At 40.2% G+C, this 23,158-nt stretch overlaps 2 protein-coding genes across 2 annotated transcripts in view; one reads left to right on the top strand and one right to left on the bottom strand.

Annotated features, from left to right (window-relative positions):
* Positions 1–18,153, top strand: part of IGSF10 (immunoglobulin superfamily member 10) — a 49,329-nt gene extending 31,176 nt beyond the window's left edge. The window contains exons 6-8 of the mRNA XM_068546102.1: positions 122–4,408; positions 4,882–5,779; positions 16,071–18,153. Of these exons, the coding sequence (XP_068402203.1) occupies positions 122–4,408; positions 4,882–5,779; positions 16,071–17,994 (7,109 nt within the window). The 3' untranslated portion in view covers positions 17,995–18,153. The remainder of the gene's footprint in view (positions 1–121; positions 4,409–4,881; positions 5,780–16,070) is intronic.
* A 3,937-nt stretch (positions 18,154–22,090) lies between these two features.
* MED12L (mediator complex subunit 12L) overlaps positions 22,091–23,158 on the bottom strand; it is a 317,602-nt gene continuing 316,534 nt past the window's right edge. The window contains exon 44 of the mRNA XM_068545632.1: positions 22,091–22,143. Within this exon, the coding sequence (XP_068401733.1) occupies positions 22,091–22,143 (53 nt within the window). The remainder of the gene's footprint in view (positions 22,144–23,158) is intronic.

Genomic DNA, 23,158 nt, shown 5'->3' with positions numbered 1-23,158 from the left:
AAACACTAAAATTTCTAAATTGTTGTTTTAAATTCTAGCAAAAGCTACTTATTCAAAATGTTTAAATGTTAATTCATAAAGAAGCCACAACTGGCAATAATTCAATTGTCATTTTTTCTAGATATAATAAAATGCAAAAAAGACAGAAGTCCCTCCAGTCCTCAGCAATGTCCACGTTGCATGAACCCCAGGACCTCTAAAGGCAGGCCCTTAGTTATGGTCCCAGCTGCAGCTTTCCTGTGTGCCAAGCCAACCATTGACCCCTCCCTGAAATTGAAGAGCCTGACTATTCTGGAAGATAGTGTTTCTGTGTCCATCTCTCCCCAAGATTTCATGGCACCCTTCGGCTCCCTGACTTTGAATATGACAGACCAGTCTGGAAATGAAGCTAACATGATCTGCAGTATCCAAAAGCCCTCAACAACATCATCCACTGTGTTCACTGCAGAGAATGACTACATCATGCTAAATGCATCGTTTTCAACATTTCTGGTGTGTAACATAGATTACAGTCACATTCAGCCAGTGTGGAAAGTGCTGGCTTTGTACAGTGACTCTCCTCTGATCCTAGAAAGGAGCCACTTGCTCACTGAAACACCACAACTCTGCTACAAATATAAACAGGTGGTACTGAAGCCTGAAGACATCTTTACCAACATCGAGGCTGATCTCAGAGCAGATCCCTCTTGGTTAATGCAAGACCAAATTTCCTTGCAGCTAAACAGAACTGCCACCACACTCAGTACATTGCAGATCCAGTACTCCAGCGATGCCCAAGTCACTTTACCAAGGGCAGAGATGAAGCCAGAGAAACACAATTGGACCATGATTTCCAGGGATAACAATACTAAGCAGGAACGCACTGTTTTGGTCGGTGGGACCATTGACCTAGACTGCCCCAGCCAAGGAGACCCTCCCCCACAACTGGAGTGGCTTCTAGCTGATGGAAGTAAAGTGAGAGCCCCTTACGTTAGTGAGGATGGACGAGTCCTGATAGACAAAAGTGGAAAACTGGAACTCCAGATGGCTGATAGTTTTGACACAGGCATATACCACTGCATAAGCACCAATTACGATGATGCAGATATTCTCACCTATAGGATTACTGTGGTAGAGCCCTACATAGAAGCTTATCAGGAAAATGGAGCTCGTCATATAGTTTCCATTGGTGAAACACTTGACCTTCCATGCCATTCTACGGGTATCCCAGATGCCTCTGTCAGCTGGGTTCTTCCAGGAAACACTGTGCTCCATCAGTCCTCAAGAGATAAGCAAATTCTTAACAATGGCACGTTAAGAATATTACAGGCGACTCAAAAAGACCAGGGTCATTATCGTTGTGTAGCAGCCAACCCATCAGGGATCGATTTTTTAATTAATAAAGTTTCAGTCAAAATAAAAGGGCAACAGCCAGTGGAGCATAATGTAGAAACAGATGGATCTGGGTTTGATGAGCCCAATTCCATTGCTCAGCTTAAGGACCCACCAGCTGCACAACTCCCCACATCTGCTCCAGTGAGGGCTGAGGCTGGAAAACAAGTCTCAATCACAAGTAAGAATCCTAAGCATGGGGTGTTAATAGCCCAGCGGAGTGGAGATGCAAACAACCGACGTTTCAGAGAGCACAGGAGGCAGTTCCCTCCCTCTGCCCAGAGAATTGACCCACAACACTGGGCAGCACTACTGGAGAAAGCTAAAAAGAATATTATGCCAGAGAAGCGAGAAAATACCACAACAAAGCCACCTCCACTGGTCACTCAACTCCTGGAAACACCTGGTGTGGAAGTAGACTCATCAGGCATGCTCCTTCCAAAAGAGGAATTTATGGTCCTGGCGACTAAAGTTCCCAGTGTTCTGGCAAGGACAGTGACTGCTGATTCCAGAAAATCATCTGATAGCCCTGTGACAAGTATAAGTGCTGGCACCCAAGTCTCCCCAATTGTGAGTCCACAGATACTACTGCCTGAAAAACCAAGAGATTTCAAACCATCTACTACTATTAAAACTAAAGCCATGTCAAAGAATATGAATGCAACCACATCAAGCAAAATGCAAGGCACAACCAACCGAAATTTATCTACTATCTTTCCCCTACTACCTGAAGCAAGTCAATTTCAGGATGCTGACGACACGGAGAGAAAAAGAGAGCATTTGCAAAGTGCACCCCCATTAACAGTGGGGGCTACTACAATCAAAGATGTCCATATCAAAATTCTGGGTAGCGCTAACAGCAAAGCTGATGTATTTTTAGGATCAGTAAATGCCACGAATAGTCATCAGACGTCTGTAATAGGAGTCAGCGAACCCTGGAGCCATCATTCCCATTCTCATGTTACTCAAAAACCTAACACCTCTAAGCTCCGTTCGGACCCACACACTGCTGCTCATTCTCAGTTACACATTCCTAGAAATAGTACAATTAACACTCCACTGTCCAGACACTCTGGAAGACGGAGGAAAATTTGGGGCAGGGGGCGAGCTCCAATTTTCCGACAGCATGGATACAGCTTTGTGAGGCCAACACTCAGAGGTTCTTCTGTAGAAAGAACCACGGCATTTTCAGCCACAGAGCACAATGTGGTATGCCCATCCTGTTCTCCCAGAGGAAGACTCACTGCAGCAGCATTGCCTTTTCCAAGGTCTTCCCCCGTCACCCTCCCTGAAGCTAAAATTGCCAGAGTCATAGCAGAAGAATCTACAACTCTAGTCCACAATCCATCATTACTATTTGAGAAAAAACCAAATGTAGATGTTGAGAAAACAACACCGACAATAAAATATCTCAGTGCTGAAAGTACGCAAGTGACTCCAACTTGTGCAGTTATGACTCATGCAATAAATATTAGTTACCCAAGTGTGTCTAAAGCCAGTGAAGCTAAAAGAGATTCAGTGATTGTATCGCCGCTTCCAGGTCCCACCATCAAGCCACCTATGCCTACTACTATAGCCATTACAAGATTTTCAAGAAGGAAATTCCCCTGGCATCATATCTTTGTAAATAACCATATCCAAAAAGAAAAGCTAAAGAATCAGCAAAAATTTGGTTCACAAAAAAGCACAGACTTGGTGCTTCCTAAAATATCTCCTGCTTTACCCACAGATAAGGTTTCCCCCTTCCATTTCACAACACTCTCAGCAAGTGTGATGCAAATTCCATCCGCAACATCAGCTACAACTCACCACAGTACCACTAAAACACACAGTCGTATAAGTCTCCCAACAATGAAGGAGCTGCCCTTCCCACCTGTTTACCCTACACCTCCTAGTAGCTCAAGCAAAGAATCAAGTACAGATTTCATATCACTGCAAACAGCCATGCTGACAACTGCTCCTGCATCTATCATTATCAACAAAGCCCAAATAGCCAGACCCAGGGCACGAAAAGTACAGAGAATAAAGGAGCCTCAAAAGAATAGGAATGACCCAAATAACTCTCCCAGCCAGATTTCTGGCTTCATTACACCCACCACTGTGACACTTCCTGTTCTAACAGCAGCTGAAACTTCAACCAAACCCAGTGTGTCTGCTTTCACTCATTCTCTTCTAGAAAACATAAAAGAAATTTCAAGCACGATTGGTCTTCATCCAAGAACCTTTAATCTGACAGATGTACTTGAAGAACCACCCCGGAAAAGGAGTCAGACTTTGAAGAGCACAGCTGCTTCTGAAACCACTTTGTCCAGCAAACTACACCAGAGTACCACCACTAGGAACACAGCCCTTAGACACTCAACCGTGCCACCCTTCCTGAGCGCCAGTGCCACTCCAATGCCAATTCCCACCTCCCCTCCCTTGAGTAAGCAAAGTGCAGTTGCTGACAATATGGCAACTCCCATTTTCAGGATGATGACACGTACAATGGTCAAGTCACATGAATCCTCAAAGCACAATGCTCGTCCAGAGCAATTAGCAGTAACATCTCCCCAAACTCACCCAAATGCCAAGTTCACAGCTGGAATCACCCACTTTATCTACTCCAATCTGTTACGTTCTACTCCTATGCCAGCACTAATAACAGCTAAATCACAGAATTCTAAGTTGACTCCCTCTCCCCGGTCAGAAAACCACTTTTGGCACAAGTCACACCCAGAAATGGCTGAAAAGGTCAAAAAGCCAGTAGTGAGCATACTGCCCACTCCAGATCTGCCAGAGGACACTACTCATGCTTCAAATTGGGATATGCAGAAGAATGCAAAGAAAAGTAGCTTCGATAAGACACCAATTCAAAAAATAACAACTTCCAAATTCCTTCCCTTTGATTCTTTATCTAGGAATATATTTGAAAGGCCCAGAATAGTTGGAGGAAGAGCGGCAAGTTTTACTGTTCCAGCTAACTCAGATGCCTTTCTTCCTTGTGAAGCTGTTGGGAATCCCATGCCCACTATCCACTGGACCAGAGTCTCATCAGGTATTTGAAACTGTTTCTTTACGCTTCATCTTCTTTAGTTACAAAACAAGGAAAACATTGTGTCAATGTTTCGGGGTTATGGATCCAAATAATCAACATCAACATCAGATTTCTCCAAGACTCAAGCAATTAATATCCTTATTTGATATATGCATGGCTTTTTGCTCATTAGAAGGTTTTAAAACATATGTTAAGACCATTTTTTTGAAATGCTTTGAAAGCAGATCCAAAGAAATTGTGAATGGTCATTGTGTTGAAGCATCTGGCTTTTACATTAAAATTAGGGTTTAAAAAAAAAAAATCCAGAAATAACTTTAGTATTCTGAAGACTAGGTGTCTTAATTTTAAATATATTTTTTTCCCACTAGCCTAACAAAAAGATAGCTTTCCTCTTGAGACTTCCATGTGAGCAACTTATGTTTACTATCTAAACTTTGATGACCTATGGCTATAAATTTCTTTCTTCTTATCAGGACTTGATTCTTCTAAAAGGAAACAGAACAGCAGGTTCCAGGTGCTCCCCAATGGTACCCTGTCCATACAGAGGGTGGACATTCAGGACCGCGGACAGTACCTGTGCTCAGCATCCAATGCATTCGGCACAGACCGCCTTCACGTCACCTTGTCCGTGGTTTCCTATCCCCCCAGGATGCTGGAGAGACATACTAAGGAGATCACAGCCCATTCCGGAAGCACAGTGGAACTGAAGTGCAGAGCTGAAGGCAGGCCCAGCCCTACAATTTCCTGGATTCTTGCAAACCAGACAGTGGTCTCTGAATCATCCGAGGGGAATAGGCAGGCCCTGGTGACATCTGACGGAACGCTGGTCATCCACAATCTCAGCATTTATGACAGGGGCTTCTACAAATGCGTGGCCAGCAACCCAGTGGGCCAGGATGCACTGCTGGTTAAAATACAAGTTATTGCGGCCCCACCTGTTATTCTAGAACAAAAGAGGCAAGTTATTGCAGGGACTTGGGGTGAAAGTTTGAAACTGCCCTGTACTGCAAAAGGAACTCCTCAGCCCGGTGTTCACTGGGTCCTCTCTGACGGCACCGAAGTGAAACCATTACAGTTGATCAATTCCAAGTTCTTATTTTCAAATGGAACTCTGTTTATAAGAAACATAGCCTCTTCAGACCGGGGCACTTATGAATGCATTGCTACCAGCTCCACTGGCTCAGAGAGAAGGGTGGTAATTCTTACAGTGGAAGAACGAGAGACCATCCCCAGGATAGAATTTGCATCCCAGAAATGGACGGAGGTGAATCTGGGGGACAAATTACTACTGAACTGCTCAGCCATTGGGGAGCCGAAACCGAAAATAACCTGGAGGCTACCATCCAAGGCTGTCGTCAACCAGTGGCACAGGTAAACCATACCTTTCTGTTGAGATTATCTTCTTTATTTAGCTGTACAACTTCTGAACTGGTAAAAGGGGTAGAGCGAGAGTAGCAGCAGTGTTAGCACACAGACTCTGCACAGGAAAGTAACTCGCTCTAAAGAAAACCTAATCGTTTTGAGACTAATACAAAATAATACAAATTACATAAAAACCAAGTTTCTTACATGCCATACTCTAAGGGCCAGCTTCTTACTGAGTTTATATAGTTAAAAAGAAGGACAAAAAATCTCATTTGCTTCCATACTTCTGACAGTTTTAAAATGGTACCTGTGTAAATGTATTTATAATTTTCCTATCCAAAAATAAGAGGGAATGTTGTAAAGCAATCAAGTTCTGGAGAGATGCACTTCATTATTTCACTCTTCAGAGTCTCCTAGTAAAGCATTTTCAATTTTAGTGCAATCTATACTGAATTTATTCTACCCTAAAACTGCAAAGCACTTTATGAAAGTCACAACATTAAGGCCTTCACAAAGTGACATGTATTCAGGACCTCCAATCATTCTGACGGTGTCAGACACATATATACACATACATACTTTCTCTAATATCTCCTGTTACAGGCATATTAATAGTGATTTTTAACTGTCTTCTGTACAGATTAAATCTTTGAAAAATAAGTTTATGAGTATTAATTTTTGCCATTTACATGACTTCATACAATGATGTTTCATAATATGACAGAAAAGATGGGAATGAACATTTTCCATTTTATATGTTTGTGTGTTAATTTATTCATTTTTAATAGATCCTTATTGGAGTATAACTGCTTCACAATACTGTGTTAGTTTCTGTTGCACAACAAAGCGAATGAGCCACATGCATACACATATCCTCTCCCTCTTGAGCCTCCCTCCCGTCCTCCCTATCCCACCCCTCTAGGCATCACAAAGCACCAAGCCAATCTCCCTGTGCCATGCTGCTGCTTCCCACCAGCTATCTATTTTACGTTCGGTAGTGTATATACGTTAATGTTGCTCTCACTTCGCCCCAGCTTCGCCCTCCCACCCCATGTCCTCAAGTCCATTTTCTATGTCTATCTCTTTATTCCTGCCCTGCAACTAGGTTCATCAGTACCATTTTTTTTTTTTTTGAAGATTCCATAGACAGACTCTAGGTCCATCCACCTCACTCCAAATAACTCAGTTTTGTTTCTTTTCATGGCTGAGTAATATTCCATTGTATATATTTGCCACATCTTCTTTATCCATTCATCTGTTGATGGACATTGAGGTTGGTTCCATGTCCTGGCTATTGTAAATAGTGCTGCAGTGAACATTGTGGTACATGTCTCTTTTTGAATTATGGTTTTCTCAGGGTGTATGCCCAGTAGTGGGATTGCTGGGTCATATGGTAGTTCTATTTTTAGTTTTTTAAGGAACCTCCATACTGTTTTCCATAGTGGTTTTATCAATTTATATTCCCACCAACAGTACAGGAGGGCTCCCTTTTCACCACACCCTTTCCAGCATTTCTTGTTTGTAGATTTTTTTGATGATGGCCATTCTGACTGGTGTGAGGTGATACCTCCTTGTAGTTTTGATTTGCATTTCTCTAATAATTAGTGATGTTGAGCATCTTTTCATGTGCCTCTTGGCCATCTATATGTCTTCCTTGGTGAAATGTCTATTTAGGTCTTCCACCCATTTTTTAACTGGATTGTTTTTTTGATATTGAGCTCCATGAGCTGTTTGTGTATTTTGGAGATTAAGCCTTTGTTTATTGTTTCATTTGCAAATATTTCCTCCCATTCTCAGGGTTGTCTTTTTGTCTTGTTTATGGTTTCCTTTGCTGTGCAAAAGCTTTTAAGTTTAATTAAGTCCCATTTGTTTATTTTTGTTATTTCTGTTACTCTAGCAGGTGGGTCAAAAAAGATCTTGCTGTGGTTCATGCCAAAGAGTGTTTTTCCTGTTTTCCTCTGAGAGTTTTATAGTGTCTTGGTCTTACTTTTAAGTCTTTAATCCATTTGGGGTTTATTTTTGTGTATGGTGTTAGGTAGTATTCTAATTTCATGCTTTTACATGTAGCTGTCCACTTTTCCCAGCACCATGTATTGAAGAGGCTGCCGTTTCTCCATTGTATATTCTTGCCTCCTTTGTCATAGATGAGGGGTCCATAGATGCGTGGGTTTATCTCTGGACTTTCTATCCTGTTCCATTGACCTATATTTCTGTTTTTGTGCTAGCACCATACTGTCTTTGATTACTATAGCTTTTTGGTATAGTTTGAAGTCAGGGAGCCTGATTCCTCCCACTCCATTTTTCTTTCTCAAGATTGCTTTGGCTATTTGGGGTCTTTTGTATTTCCATACAAATTGTAAATTTTTTTTGTTCTAATTCTGTGAAGAATGCCAGTGGTAGTTTGATAGGGATTGCATTGAATCTGTAGATTGCTTTGGATAGTATACTCATTTTCACAATATCGATTCTTCCAATCCAAGAACGTGGTATATTTCTCCATCTGTTTATATCATCTTTGATTTCTTTCATCAGTGTTTTATAGTTTTCTGAGTACAAGTCTTTTGCCTCCTTAGGCAGGTTTATTCCTAGGTATTTTATTCTTTTTGTTGCAATGGTAAATGGGAGTGTTTGCTTAATTTCTCTTTCTGATTTTTCGTTGCTGGTGTATAGGAATGCCAGAGATTTCTGCGCATTAAGTTTGTACCCTGTTACTTTTACCAAATTCATTGATTAGCTCTGGTAGTTTTCTGGTGGCACCTTTAGGATTTTCTATGCATAGTATCATGTCATCAGAAAACAGTGACAGATTTACTTCTTCTTTTCCAATTTGTATTCCTTTTATTTCTTTTTCTTCTCTGATTGCTGTGGCCAGGACTTCCAAAACTATGTTGAATAAGAATGGCGAGAGTGGACATCCTTGTCTTGTTCCTGATCCTAGTGGAGATGCTTTCAGTTTTTCACCATTGAGTATGATGCTTGCTGTGGGTTTGTCATATATGGCCTTTATTATGTTGAGGTAGGTTCCCTCTATGCCCACTTTCTGGAGGGTTTTTATCATAAATGGGTGTTGAATTTTTTCAAAAGCTTCTTCTGCATCTGTTGAGATGATCATATGGTTTTTATCCCTTAATTGGTTAATGTGGTGTATCACATTGATTGATCTGCGTATATTGAAGAATCCTTGCATCCCTGGGATAAACCCCACTTGATCGTGGTGTATGATCCTTTTATTGTGCTGTTGGATTCTGTTTGCTAGCATTTTGTTCAGGATTTTTGCACCTATGTTCATCAGTGATATTGGCCTGTAGTTTTCTTTTGTTGTGATATCTTTTTCTGGTTTTGGTGTCAGGGTGACGGTGGCTTTGTAGAATGAATTTGGGAGTGTTTCTCCCTCTGCAATATTTTGGAAGAGTTTGAGAAGGATCGGTGTTAGCTCTTCTCTAAGTGTTTGACAGAATTGGCCTGTGAAGCCATCTGGTCCTGGACTTTTGTTTGCTGGAAGATTTTTAATCACAGTTTCAATTTCATTACTTGTGATAGGTCTGTTTATATTTTCTAATTCTTCCTGGTTCGGTCTTGGAAAATTGTACCTTTCCAAGAATTTGTCCATTTCTTCGTGGTTGTCCATTTGATTGGCATATCGTTGTTTGTAGTAGTCTCTTATAATTCTTTGTATTTCTGCAGTGTTTGTTAGTTGTGATTTCTCCTTTTTCATTTCCAATTTTATTGATTTGTGTCCTCTTCCTTTTTTTCTTGATGAGTCTGGCTAAGGGTTTATCAATTTCGTTTATCTTCTCAAAGAACCAGCTTTAGTTTTATTGATCTTTGCTATTGTTTTCTTTGTTTCTATTTCATTTATTTCTGCTCTGCTCTTTATGATTTCTTTCCTTCTGCTAACTTTCAGTTGTGTTTGTTCTTCTTCCTCTAGTTCCTTTAGGCGTAAGGTTAGATTTATTTGAGATTTTTCTTGTTTCTTGAGGTAGGCCTGTATAGCTATAAACTTCCCTCTTAGAACTGCTTTTGCTGCATCCCATAGGTTTTGGATCATCGTGTTTTCATTGTCATTTGTCTCTAGGTATTTTTTGATTTGCTCTTTGATTTCTTCAGTGATCTCTTGGTTACTTAGTAACGTATTGTTTAACCTCCATGTGTTTGTGTTTTTTATGTTTTTTTCCTGTAATTGATTTCCAGTCTTATAGCATTGTGTTCAGAAAAGATGCTTGATACAATTTCAATTTTCTTAAATTTACTGAGGCTTGATTTGTGACCCAAGATGTGATCTACCCTGGAGAATGTTCCATGTGCACTTGAGAAGAAAGTGTATTCTGCCACTTTTGGGTGGAATGTTCTATAAATATCGATTAGACCTATCTGGTCTCTTGTGTCATTTAAAGCTTGTGTTTCCTTATTTATTTTCTGTTTGGATGATCTGTCCACTGGTGTAAATGGGGTGTCAAAGCCCCCTACTATTATTGTGTTACTGTCGATTTCCCCTTTTATGGCTGTTAGCATTTGCCTTATGTATTGAGGTGCTCCTATGTTGGGTGCATAAACATTTATAATTGTTATATCTTCTTCTTGGATTGATCCTTTGATCATTATGTAGTGTCCCTCCTTATCTCTTGTAATAACAGTCTTTATTTTAAAGTCTATTTTATCTGATACAAGTATTGCTACTCCAGCTTTCTTTTGATTTCCATTTGCATGGAATATCTTATTCCATCCCTTCACTTGCAGTCTGTATGTGTCCCTGAAGTGGTCCGATGTGGGTCTCTTGTAGACAGCATATAGATGGTTCTTGTTTTTGTATCCATTCAGCCAGTCTCAGTCTTTTGGTTGGGGCATTTAATCCATTTACATTCAAGGTTATTATTGATATGTATGTTCCTATTACCATTTTCTTAATTGTTTTGGGTTTGTTTTTGTGGGTCTTTTTCTTGTCTTGTGTTTCCCGCTTAAAGAAGTTTCTTTAGCATTTGTTGTAAAGCTGGTTTCATGGTGCTGAATTCTCTTAGCTTTTGCTTGTCTGAAAAACTTTTGACTTCTCCATCGAATCTGAATGAGATCTTTGCTGGGTAGAGTAATCTTGATTGTAGGTTTTTCTCCTTCATCACTTTAAGTACATCCTGCTACTCCCTACTGGCCTGCAGAGTTTCTGCTGAAAAACCAGCTGATAACCTTATGGGGATTCCTTTGTATGTTATGGTTGGTTTTTCCCTTGCTGTTTTTAATATTTTTTCTTTTAATTTTTGTTAGTTTGATTAATATGTGTCTTGGTGTGTTTTTTCCTAGGGTTTATCCTGTATGGGATACTCTGTGCTTCCTGGACTTGGGTGACTATTTCCTTTCCCATGTTAGGGAAGTTTTCAACTATAATCTCTTCAAGTGTTTTCTCAGGCTCTTTCTTTTCCTCTTCTTCTTCTGGGACCCCTATAATTCGAATGTTGGTGCATTTTGTGTTGTCCCAGAAGTCTCTGAGATTGTCTTCAATTGTTTTCATTCTTTCTTTATTCTGCTCCTCAGCAATTATTTCCACTATTTTGTTTTCCAGCTCACTTATTCGTTCTTCTGCCTCAGTTATTCTGTTATCGATTCCTTCTAGTGTATTTTTCATTTCAGTTATTACATTGTTCATCTCTGTTTATTCTTTAGTTCTTCTAGATCTTTGTTAAACATTTCTTGTATTTTCTCAATCTGTGCCTCCATTTCTATTTCTGAAATTCTGGATCATCTTTACTATCATTACTGTGAATTCTTTTTCAGGTAGATTGCCTATTTCCTCTTCATTTATTTGGTCTTGTAGGTTTTTGCTTTGCTCCTTCATCTGTGACATATTTTTTGGCCATCTCATTTTTCTTTTTTATGAGTGGGATTGTGTTCATCTCTTACTGGTTGTTTGGCCTGAGGCTTCCAACACTGGGCTTTGTAGGCTACTGTGTAGAGCTGGGTCTTGGTGCTGAGATGAGAAACTCTGTGGGACCTCACTCGGATGAATATTCCCTGGGGTCTGAGGTTCTCTGTTAGTCCAGTGGTTCGGACTCAGCGCTCCCACTGCAGGAGCTTTGGCCCACCTGTGGGCTCATGAACCAAGATCCTGTAAGCTGCCTGGGGCAGCAAAAAAAAAAAAAACAAACCACAGTAACAAAGTAAAAAATTAGATTAGGAAACTAACAGATATGTTAGGAATATAAAAATAAAAATATAGATGAATCAACAACCAGAAGGTACAACAGTACCACAATAGTAAAAAAGAGGAGGGGGGGGGGAAAAAAAAGGCTGGAAAAGGCCTTGGCTGTGGAGGGCAGGGTCTAAGCAAGGGTGAGGTTTGGGTGGTGGGCGGGGCCAATGCTCAGGACCACTGACAGGGCTGGAAAAGGCCCTGGGGGCTGTGGGGGGGTGGGGCTTAGGCTCAAGGAACAGAAGGGGCCCAGGCGTGCCCCCCACACCTGCTCTCAGAGGGCAGGGGACCTCACCTGGGAGCCCAGCAGGCTTTCTGGGCTCAAACGCCCTCTGCTCCTCTCCCGCTCCTCCCAGAGGTCCCTTCCCACCTGCCTCTCCTGAACTCCCCAGCCTCCCTCCTATGCGCCTAAGGACCCACGTGGACTGGAGCGGGGTTTGGAGGGCAGGGGGTCGGCCTGGGAGCTCAGCATGCTCCCTGTGCCCGAGTGGGTGGGGCAAACCCCCTCCGCTCCTCTGGTCTGGGATGGCCCCTCCCACCTGCCTCTCCTGATCTCCCCGGCCTCAGGGTCGCTGATCCTGTCTGGCCTCCACTTCACCTCCCTGTTCAGTCCCCCTACATCCTGCCGGTTCACTTTGGGGTTCCTCCCGTCTCCTTGGGCGTCAGAGTCCCCTACCAGTGGCCGGTAGGTGCCATAGTTGTGGGGAAACGCTAACTCTGCATCTTCCCACGCTGCCATCTTGACTCCGCCTCCATGTTTATTTATTAGTAGAAAATATCCATGCAAGAGAAATTATACATGAGTTTATGCTTAAAAGAATAGATTTTTTTCTAGTGTCAAACTATAAGTTGGTAACGGATATAGTTAAGGAATTTAACTTGTGATCTTTAACTCCAAAGTAAATGTTAATTTTCAAGCTTTTCAAATAAGTCATGAAAATTACCTAAATCTTAAATTGAATTTAGATTTTAAATTAAAAAATGCTGAGTTATGAAATGTAAACTTCACAAGTCCCATGTTTATGCTTGTTATCTACTATTGTTTATGCTTGTTATCTACTATACGTATACCCATTTGTAGCATCAAATATTTTCAATAGCTTACCAGTTTTTGTATATAATATTATAATATCGGCATGTCTATTTAATCAATCACCCTGCAGCACTTGAGGGTGATTCTCATTTACCCAGAGACTGCTCATTATTCTGTGTAATTCTGAATAGAGTTTCACTACCCATGCAGAAACCAATGCAAGAAGTGTAGAAGGCATTACACTTGTGATGGGAATAACAGATAAATTTCAAATTTTAGGTTGTAAAAAAAAATGTCTAAAATGTTTACTGGGCATTAGGTCAATTTTTAAGAATGGAAGAGGTGTGAAAAAATGTAAGGGAATGTCTTAAAAAGTTAATCCAAAGGAATGTCTAAAACACATTAGCATCTCAGAATAAATCTTGACCAATAAATCTCGACCTAGGTAGTCCAACAAATCTTTCAGAGTTTAATAGCAAAGATATCAGGTAGGCTGTTTATATTTTGTTTTGGGAAAGCACTTATGGAACACAGAAAGATTGTTCATATTTTGGAAGAGGCAAGAGTGTGTAAGATCACAGATGCTATCACAGGTCCACTAGAGGTACTGTCATTCTTTGCTTTTATAATGAACTACAACTTGTTTGCTAACTGAACACTTCAGTGATTATTCTGCAACTAACCCACTCAGAAAGGCAAGAATACTCTTTACTTAGATGCTTTAGATGTCGAGAAATTAAAAGGGCACTTCTGCTGTTAAAAAAAAAAAAAAAAAAAAAGTCCTTCCTGTTGCCACTTCTTGGCTCTGTGAGTCTGAATTTATTTTAGATTCTAAAAACGAAAATTTTCATCATAGCTATGCTCATCCAAGTCTATTCCACCATCAACAAAATAAGCAAAACTTTTTACTTTTTTAAAGCCTAGTTGTCAGCTGAACAGTTGCCTTTTCTGAATTTTTTTTTAACCATCTCAGACTTTTAGAGCACTACTGGTCTACCTCCATGACTTTAAATGTGACTTATGTTTCAGGACAGAATTGTGTTTCCTCTTCTTTGGAACCTTGCTTCTCATGACCTGGGGGCTTGTTACAAGAACAGAAACTCAGGCCCCATCCCAGATGGGCAGAATCAGAATCTGCATTTTAAAAAGATCCCCAGGTGAATCACATGCACAATAAGGTCCAAGAAACACTGCTCTAAAAGACAGCAGATGCTTGGCTGTGCATTAATTTTCATAAAGAATTCCCTTTCTTTTACTCAGGGAAAACTTCCACTTTCAAAAGTAAATTTTCCCTTAAAAATATTATCAGTTTATGAAAGGAAACAGTTACAGTTCTCTTTTTATATATTACAACTTCCAGATGCATCAGATTTTGGCGTGAGGAAAGGTCATTTTGAGTCATTGGTTTTCAAAGGGTTGTCCCCCTACCAAGAGCATTAACATCGCCTGAGAACTTGAATCCGATTCTGTGTTTTGACACCCAATCTGTGTTCTTAAAAGCTGTCCAGGTGATTATAGTGCACACTCAAGTTTGAGACTGTTTGGCAAACATTAATGTTCATAGAGTCACCTGGGAAGTTTGTCAAACAGTGGGTTTCCCAGATCCCTGGCTAGATCTATTGCATCAGAATCTCTGAACAGTGAAACCAGGAAATATGCATCTGAAATTAGACCCCGTGTAATTCTGATGCAGGTGATGAGGGAACTGCATTAAATACCAAGATTTAGAGCAGTGGTTCTCAGACTTTGCTGCACATGAGAGTCATTTGGAAAACTGAGTCCTGAGGCCAAGGTCACACTCCACACCAATTAAGTCAGAAATTCTGAAGGTGGGACCCAGGCAACAGCACTATTTTATACAAATGATTTTAATGTGCACCCGAGTTTGAGAAACAGAGCTCTTAGAAAGCATTAGGAAAGAATGATGATAGCAGGTGGCAGTGTAGCATGGTGAAAAGGGCAAGTTACTACATCTAAGTATCATTTTTTTTTTTTTTTTTTGGCTGTATAGTGGGGAACTACCTAAAGATTAAAAAATAAATGCAAAGACCCTTGTAGTTTCCATTCCTTTTATTAAGTGCATCCATTATGATGACCTTCCTTTGGTTTATATGCAAGACAAGTTCTTTCCAGGCTTGAGGAAAAAAAAAAAAAAAAAAAGAATATCAGCACTTGTAAGTTGTCCTACAACAAATACTCTTCCTACTTACAGTATGTTTTCTTGAAGGTAAAAAATGACTTAGGCTGTTTGACTTGCTTAACAGTTATGCTATGAAAGGTCATCCACACTTTTCTCTCTCGTTTCACCCACCTGCTTAGCTCATGTTGCCGAAAAACGTACGGAGATTTCCACCTATGGGTGTTTTTGATTGCGCTTTTAGCAGTTACTCAGTTTCCACTGGTCTTTTTGAAAAACTAGATTTAGTTTTACCGGGAAAGATCTGCCACCTGATGGTTCAATGTGGTAATAGCAGGCTGTGTAGTGGCTTCAGAGAGAAAAATGGTCTTCATGAAGTTCAATATAATACAGAGACCAGAGGTCACGGTACAGCTGCCTGCAAAGACAGATGCTTTAGTAAGCTTCTAATGTGTCTTACCTTGGCATTTTCTCTCTTTATAAAAAAAAAGAAAACTCATTTTCTAACCAAATAACTGATTACTAATATCTCTTTAAAAAGGAAAACCTGGTATCTTTTCCGAGCAAGTAAATTTGTATGAAAGTTGTTCTTTACTGACGTATACCACAAAATGATCATTTGATGTGTAAAGTGGTCAAGACAGTCATGGGTCTAGGAAACTGGTATTTCTAATATTCTCGTCACCATTAAAATTCTTTTTAATTGAAATGCAAAGGAGATTCATTTGAAGTCCATCTAAGACATACTGTTTGTCTGCACTAAATCATATCTGTTCAGCTAATTTCATCTTTCAGAATAGCTTAAAAGACAGTAAAGAAGCCAGTACTGATTTTAATTCCATTCCAACAGTTTAAGAAAATGTCCATAAAGCTAATCCTGTGTAAATAAATCTCCCACCCCTTACTAAAATACCTGCATACTCAATCAGTCAGTCTCTTCTTTCCTCAGAATGGGCAGCCGCATCCATGTCTACCCAAATGGATCCCTGTTTGTTGGATCAGTAACAGAAAAAGACGGTGGGGACTACTTGTGTGTGGCGAGAAACAAGATTGGGGACGATCTGACCCTGATGCACGTCAGCCTAAGACGGAAACCTGCCAAAATTGACCACAAGCAACATTTTAAAAAGCAAGTGTTTCACGGGAAAGACTTCCAAGTCGATTGCATGGCTTCCGGCTCACCAGTGCCCGAGATATCCTGGAGTCTGCCTGATGGGACGGTGATAAATAACGCCATGCAGGCCGACGACAGTGGCCCCAGCGCCAGGAGGGTCACCCTCTTCGACAACGGAACCTTATACTTCAACAGAGTTGGGATGGCAGAGGAAGGAGATTACACGTGCCATGCCCAGAACACTCTAGGGAAGGATGAAATGAAAGTCCACCTAACAGTCATAACAGCCGCCCCACGGATCCGGCAGGGTTACAGGACCAACACGAGAGTCAAGGCTGGAGACACAGCCGTCCTTGACTGTGAGGTCACTGGGGAACCCAAGCCAAAAATATTTTGGTTGCTGCCTTCCAGTGACATGATTTCATTCTCTAAGGACAGGTACACATTTCATGCCAATGGGTCTTTGTCCGTCAACAGAGTGAAACTGCTCGATTCTGGAGAGTACGTATGTGTGGCACGAAATCCCAGTGGGGATGACACCAAAATGTACAAACTGGACGTTGTCTCCAAACCTCCATTAATCAATGGTCTGTATACAGATAAAACCATCATTAAAGCCACGGCAGTGAGGCATTCCAAAAAACACCTTGACTGCAGAGCCAAAGGGACGCCATCTCCTCAAATCATGTGGATCATGCCAGACAATATTTTCCTCACAGTTCCGTACTATGGAAGCAGAATCACAGTGCATAAAAATGGAACCTTGGAAATCAGGAACGTGAGGCTTTCAGATGCAGCCAATTTTACCTGTGTGGCTCGGAATGAAGGAGGAGAGAGTGTGCTGGTGGTACAGTTAGAAGTACTGGAAATGCTGAGAAGACCGACATTCAGAAATCCACTTAATGAAAAAATCGTTGCCCAGCTTGGAAAGTCCACAGCACTGAATTGCTCTGTTGATGGAAACCCACCACCTGAAATAAGCTGGATTTTACCAGATGGCACACAGTTGTTTCCCAGTGGACCAAAAAATTCTCAGTATCTAATAGCAAGTAACGGCTCGTTTATCATTTCTAAAATGACTCGGGACGACGCAGGAAAATATCGGTGCGCAGCAAGAAATAAAGTTGGCTATATTGAGAAATTAATTGTATTAGAAATTGGCCAAAAGCCAGTGATTGTCACTTATGCACGAGGAACAGTTTACAGTATCAGTGGAGACACTCTGTCGTTGCGCTGTGTCTCTGATGGAAGCCCTAAGCCACGTATCAAATGGACTGTGCCAAGTGGTTATGTAATAGACAGGCCTCAGATCAGTGGAAAATACATACTGCATGAAAACGGCACCTTAGTCATCAAAGAGGCAACAGCTTATGACAGAGGAAGCTACGTTTGTAAGGCTCAAAACAGTATTGGCCACGCACTGATTACTATTCCAGTAATGGTTGTGGCCTACCCTCCCCGAATTACAAATCGCCTACCCAGGAGCGTCCTCACAAGGACAGGCGTGGCCGTTCAGCTCCACTGTGTGGCCCTGGGAGTCCCCAAGCCAGAAATCACATGGGAGATGCCTGACCACGCCCTGTTCTCAGGGGCACACAAAGGGAGGACACATGGAATTCAACGTGGAATTCAACGTTTTCACCCACAAGGTACCCTAGTCATTCAGAATCCTCAAACCTCAGATTCTGGGATATACAGATGCACAGCAAAGAATCCACTTGGAAGTGATTACGCAACAACTTACATCCAGGTAATCTGACAGAAAATAAAACTACCTGAACAAAGTCAACATCTGGACAGAATTTACTTTTTGGAAGAAGTTTAATCAAAGGCAGCCATAGGCATGTAAATGAATTTGAATACACTTACAATATTAAATTTATAATAGACATGCAAAAAAAAAAAAAGGACTTGTAAATAAATGCATTATGAACTGATACTGATTTTTTTTTTATAATGGATCTCAAAACAAACTTTTAACTTAAGGCACTTTTATTTTGCCAACAAATAACAATGAACATTAAGAGAAAACGATCGACCATAAAATAACAAGTGGCTAATGTACCTGAATTCTTCATTAAAGAATGGACTTTTTTTTTTTTTTTCTTTCATTACCATTTGCCTAGTGTCCACCTTCTATTAATCAATGTTACAAGCATGGCACTGAGGACAGACACAACGGAAAAGATTAAATTTGCGGTCGATGTAAATTTGCCATCCTGATGTATAAATAAATACTGTGGTCAGTTTATAAATACTTTACTAAAACCCACAGAAAATAAGCGCTGAACTGTTTTATGATTCACCATTTTGTGCACACTGAAAATTTTCATTGATGGGGAATACAAAAAAAGGTTTCAATAACTGCATTTAAAAATAAATGCAGGCTGAATTTCCACTTGTAAAAAAGCAACTTAACACCTGCACATCGTAAAACGTGAAAAGGGGGTTGATTACATCTATCCCAAATAAAGCCATTAAAAAGTTTTTAAAATACACTGAAACAACTTCTTTATAACTTCAAAATCTAGCTCAGGCACCCCTGGTTTGGAACTATTTGTTTATTAGGAACACTTTCTTAGGAGGAATCAATCATTGCTCTATGAGCATTTATTCTATAAGGTGATAATCCTTTGTGACAGGGAAATGTTCGGGAAAAATCTAGACCAAATACATCATATAGTGGAGTTTCACTGTAGTTAAAATTTGATCATCAACCCTATACAAAATGTTGCTTTTTGTAATTCACTGAATTTATTTATATTACATGCTTAATTCAACCTGAATTAATTTAAGGGACAATATGATTCAGCTTTTCTAACTAACTAACTCTAGAGGCTAGGATTTTCCAGTGTAATTGCTCCAGCATCTATTCAATTATTTGCCTATTATTTAAGAAGACTTATAGGAGACTTACTTAATAAATGAAGAAGAAGAAAATGCCATAGGTCTTGCTCAGATATCATCATCTCAGCACACAAAACCGAGAACTACATTTGCCCCTGTCAATCAATCAGTTGAGACAGATGATGGGGGGGGGGGGGGACTCACTTCATCGTGTTTTCATCACACCAACTTTCAGCTTGCCCCACCTAAAGAGGTGACCTGATTCCTACGTTCTTTGACGTTGGTATCCTGTGGCCACAAGCGGTCAAGGGATACTCGTTCTAACAGTGATCTCATTCTACTTCTGGACCAAGAGGAATTAAAAAAAAGAGGACAAATGTAACCCTATTAGGAAGAAGCCTACTGTGTAAACAGGTGTATCTAAGGGCTTCTTATGTCCAACTCCATTCTATTTCAAAGTCTTTAAGGGAAACTGGGGTCTCCATCTTATCCTAAGATAATTTCCTCTTTGTCTCACCAAGCAAATTGCCAGGTTCTGCCGAAGGACAGGGCTTTCCTTTGTGATCATTTCAAGACAAATCAATGCGTAGTCTAAAAAAAGAAAAAGAAAACTCTCAGGAGAGAGGATTAAGTGGGAGGAAATATGATAAGAGTAGAATTGAAAATCCCAGTTTCTCTCTGTATAGGACACAGGGGAAAACCAGTTCTAGGTTTTTCCTCAACTCTGTAGAATCGTCGAATTATAGGGCCTTACCATATCTTAGCCTTCCCACCTAAAAAAAAAAAAAAAAAAGGAGACGACAACAACAAAAAGCTATGCCCCACAGCTTTCAAGTGCAAAATGATTAATAAATTAATTTCACTAACTAACTTCTGCAAAATATAAAGTGCATACAAATGCTATGCAATTATAACACTCATTCTTGAAACAGTCTTACTTCTGTTTGCAATATTGAGCTACAAATATATATGGTTCAAACTGAAAAGTGGCATTTTAAACAAACACCAGTAATTCTTGAGACGAAGTAAAACAACAATCAATCAGGACAGAACATGACCGGTACTCACTAGGCACGACATTCACATTTCAGTTGTTTTGCCAAGGCAGTCATTCTATGACAGATTACTTTGAAGAAAACAATAACTTCATGAACTCTAAGTATGACTCTCAAGAGGGGAAAAAAACAAAAAACAAAAAAAACCCTGATGATATACAAAACCAGCTGAAATGTCAAGATTCATCTTCTGAAAGCAGATAGAACGTGTTAATTTAGTGAAAAGAATGGTCTTTAATGTTTTGGCAAAGTCTTTTCCAGCCCAGAGTAAACATGAAATGAGCGGGCTGGAGCGAAATCGTTTCACAGTGTACAGAGCAGTTCACATGGATGCTGCCACAGCAAAGTAAGCGGACATGTATTTGAGGTCATTTGCATGAGTCAAACTTTGCAATGAGTAACTCACCTGGGAAGGTATAAATTATTTATATAATGATTTGCAAAGGAAATGATCTACTAAAGTTGTACCAGCTACATTTAAAAAAAGTAGTTCTACATGGTTTGCTCATTATAGACAAATCTATTCACAGTATGCGCGACTACGTTACAGGTACATTCATGTGGCAAAAGAAAATGAATTAACACAGAACATGGGAAAATATCGCCCACATGTTTTAAAATGCCCTGCAATTTTCACATTCAAAATTTTATGCATCTAAATCTAAAAAAATAATATTGTATGGAATACTCTTAAGTTACACAAACTGATAATAATTTACTGTATTTTTTACTCTAATAGGAGCAAATTACCACATACTTGAACAAAGTTAAAATAGTTACTATTTCTTTATAATAAATTTGATGTATAATTTACTTTACTTGTGCTTTTTGCACCAATTTATAAATACAGTATATGCAATACACAACCAAGACAGACACCAACATTAATATTTAAATTCAAAATAGCAAATACTTACCATACAAAATAAACAGCAAATACATCTCTTATGAAAACCAGAGCCCCCCTGGACTTGGGGGCCAGATTCTCTGGAAACCATGTCAAGTTTGAGCACTGTGGAATCTCAGGCCAGCTGCGAGATTTTTTTCTCAAGTTGGCATAAGGTTCAGGAGAACCAAAACTGGACAGAGTCATTTTTGCCAAATCTGGCAAATAATTGGAACAATTCCACTGTGGTTCATTCCGGCCTTTAGAATTTACATGTTGTACCTTCACAAAGACTCTGGTCAATGATCTCGCCACTGAAAACAAATTTAGTAGTACAGCTACTTCTAACAGGCTTCCACGTACCTTAGGGTGGCTCTCACAGAAGCCTTGGGTTAAGTTCTTGGTCTAAGAAGTTTAAGTACTAAGCAACAATCTGTTTCAGCACCTTTTGACCACAACAGAAGCAAAGAAAAATCCTACATAAGTAAGAACAAAGTTCATAAAGTGCTTAAGAAATTACAAGCATTTCAAATTAGAGCGATGCAAATAAATGTCCATCTCGCCACCAAAGGTGAATGCAGAATAAATGGGTTGCTCTCCTGTCAAGATCTGACATGCCTTTCAAATCAGTAGTTTGGTCCGGCACAGTTCGCAAAAAAACCCCATAAAACAAACAAACAAAAAACCCAAAAAACAAAAAAACCAAACTTCATCATTAATGAATACATAAATATTTTAAATCCACCATAATCCATTCTTTCTATAACTACGAGATTCAATAAAAGCACCAATTTCAAAAGGTCTGCTACCAAACTCTTCCTGGAGTTAGGCCCACATGATCCACATTTTTAAACCTACTTTCAAACTGAATGAAACAAAACCAAACCACACCTTTTCCTTTACTTTTTGTTTAAACACCTTTGCATGAAACATAGCGTAAAATATAGGAAAACGCCAAAGAAATGAAACAACAAAGGGACAATTTCTAAAGATGACTAATGCATTAAATGTGATTTTCTATTTTTCAGTGCAAACGAAAAACTTCATGTCTTTGTTCTCTTCCAGACTCAGAAGTGTGAAGGATGCCCGTAGGGAGTCACTCCTTGCTGTGGCTGGTTACCTAATGAGAAAAAGAAACTCCAATAAAATTGCAGATGCAAAATGATGCCACAGATCGATGGCACGCTCTTGTCACTGTTCCTCTATTCCTGAGGCTGGTACTGAAAGCATACTGACTGGTCAGGCAGTATAACACTAGCCCAGACACCTGTGCGGCCCAGGTCTTAATACCACTGCTGAATTCATTCCGCAGAGGGGCCACCTCTACGTCAGAGTCCCACAACGGCCAGCAAGAGGCCTTGGGATGAGGGTCATTGGCCCGTCAAAAGTCTGTATCACTGAGCTAAGAAACATCTCAATACTAACATAAAAAAGGACTGTAAGTATCATAGAACATGAAAAGTTCTGGAAACTTTATAAAAGCACATCAGAGATTCTACTTTAACACTGACGTTATAATAGGTGAGAGAGAAGTAGCTTGAAAGGGGCAATTTTCTGCAAATGGCCATGGATACATCAGAGAGAACCGTGCAAGAGTGTATGCATGGGAGAGACAGGCTGTGTGTGTGACGCGAGTGTGTGCCTGTGCACGTGTGTCTATGTGCACATGTGTCTATATGCACAGCTGGACAAATAAAGAACAGTGAGTAGGTTCAAAAAAATGACACAGGCTTAGAAATAGCTACTGCTTGCACAACTCTGGTGGGACTATTCAAATCCAAAGGCCCCATTCACACGGATTATGGCATAAATGCAGCCGGCTGGAGCTGTGCAGTGGGCAGCTCAGCTTAGTTGCCCTTATTCAACAAAGGAGGCTGGCATCACTGCTCATGTCAGGCATCAGAATACATGTGGTGGTTAAGAGGTGGGCTCTGGAAGGAGACAGTCTGACTTTTCGTCCCAGCTGCTAGCCGAGTGACCTTGGGCAAACGAGAAAATGTCCCCGTTCTTTAGTTGCTTCCTCGTCTGTAATACGGGAATAGCAATAATACCTCGTCACACAAGGTGGTATAGGAATCAAGTGAATTAATACATGTAAAGTCACGGGTCCAAGAAAGTGCTCCAGAAATGACGGC

The sequence above is a fragment of the Eschrichtius robustus genome, chromosome 6, assembly GCF_028021215.1.
Source record: "Eschrichtius robustus isolate mEscRob2 chromosome 6, mEscRob2.pri, whole genome shotgun sequence".
NCBI classification, from domain to species: Eukaryota; Metazoa; Chordata; class Mammalia; order Artiodactyla; family Eschrichtiidae; genus Eschrichtius; species Eschrichtius robustus.
Note: the sequence above shows the minus strand (reverse complement) of the source record. Positions and strands in the feature narration are given on the sequence as shown.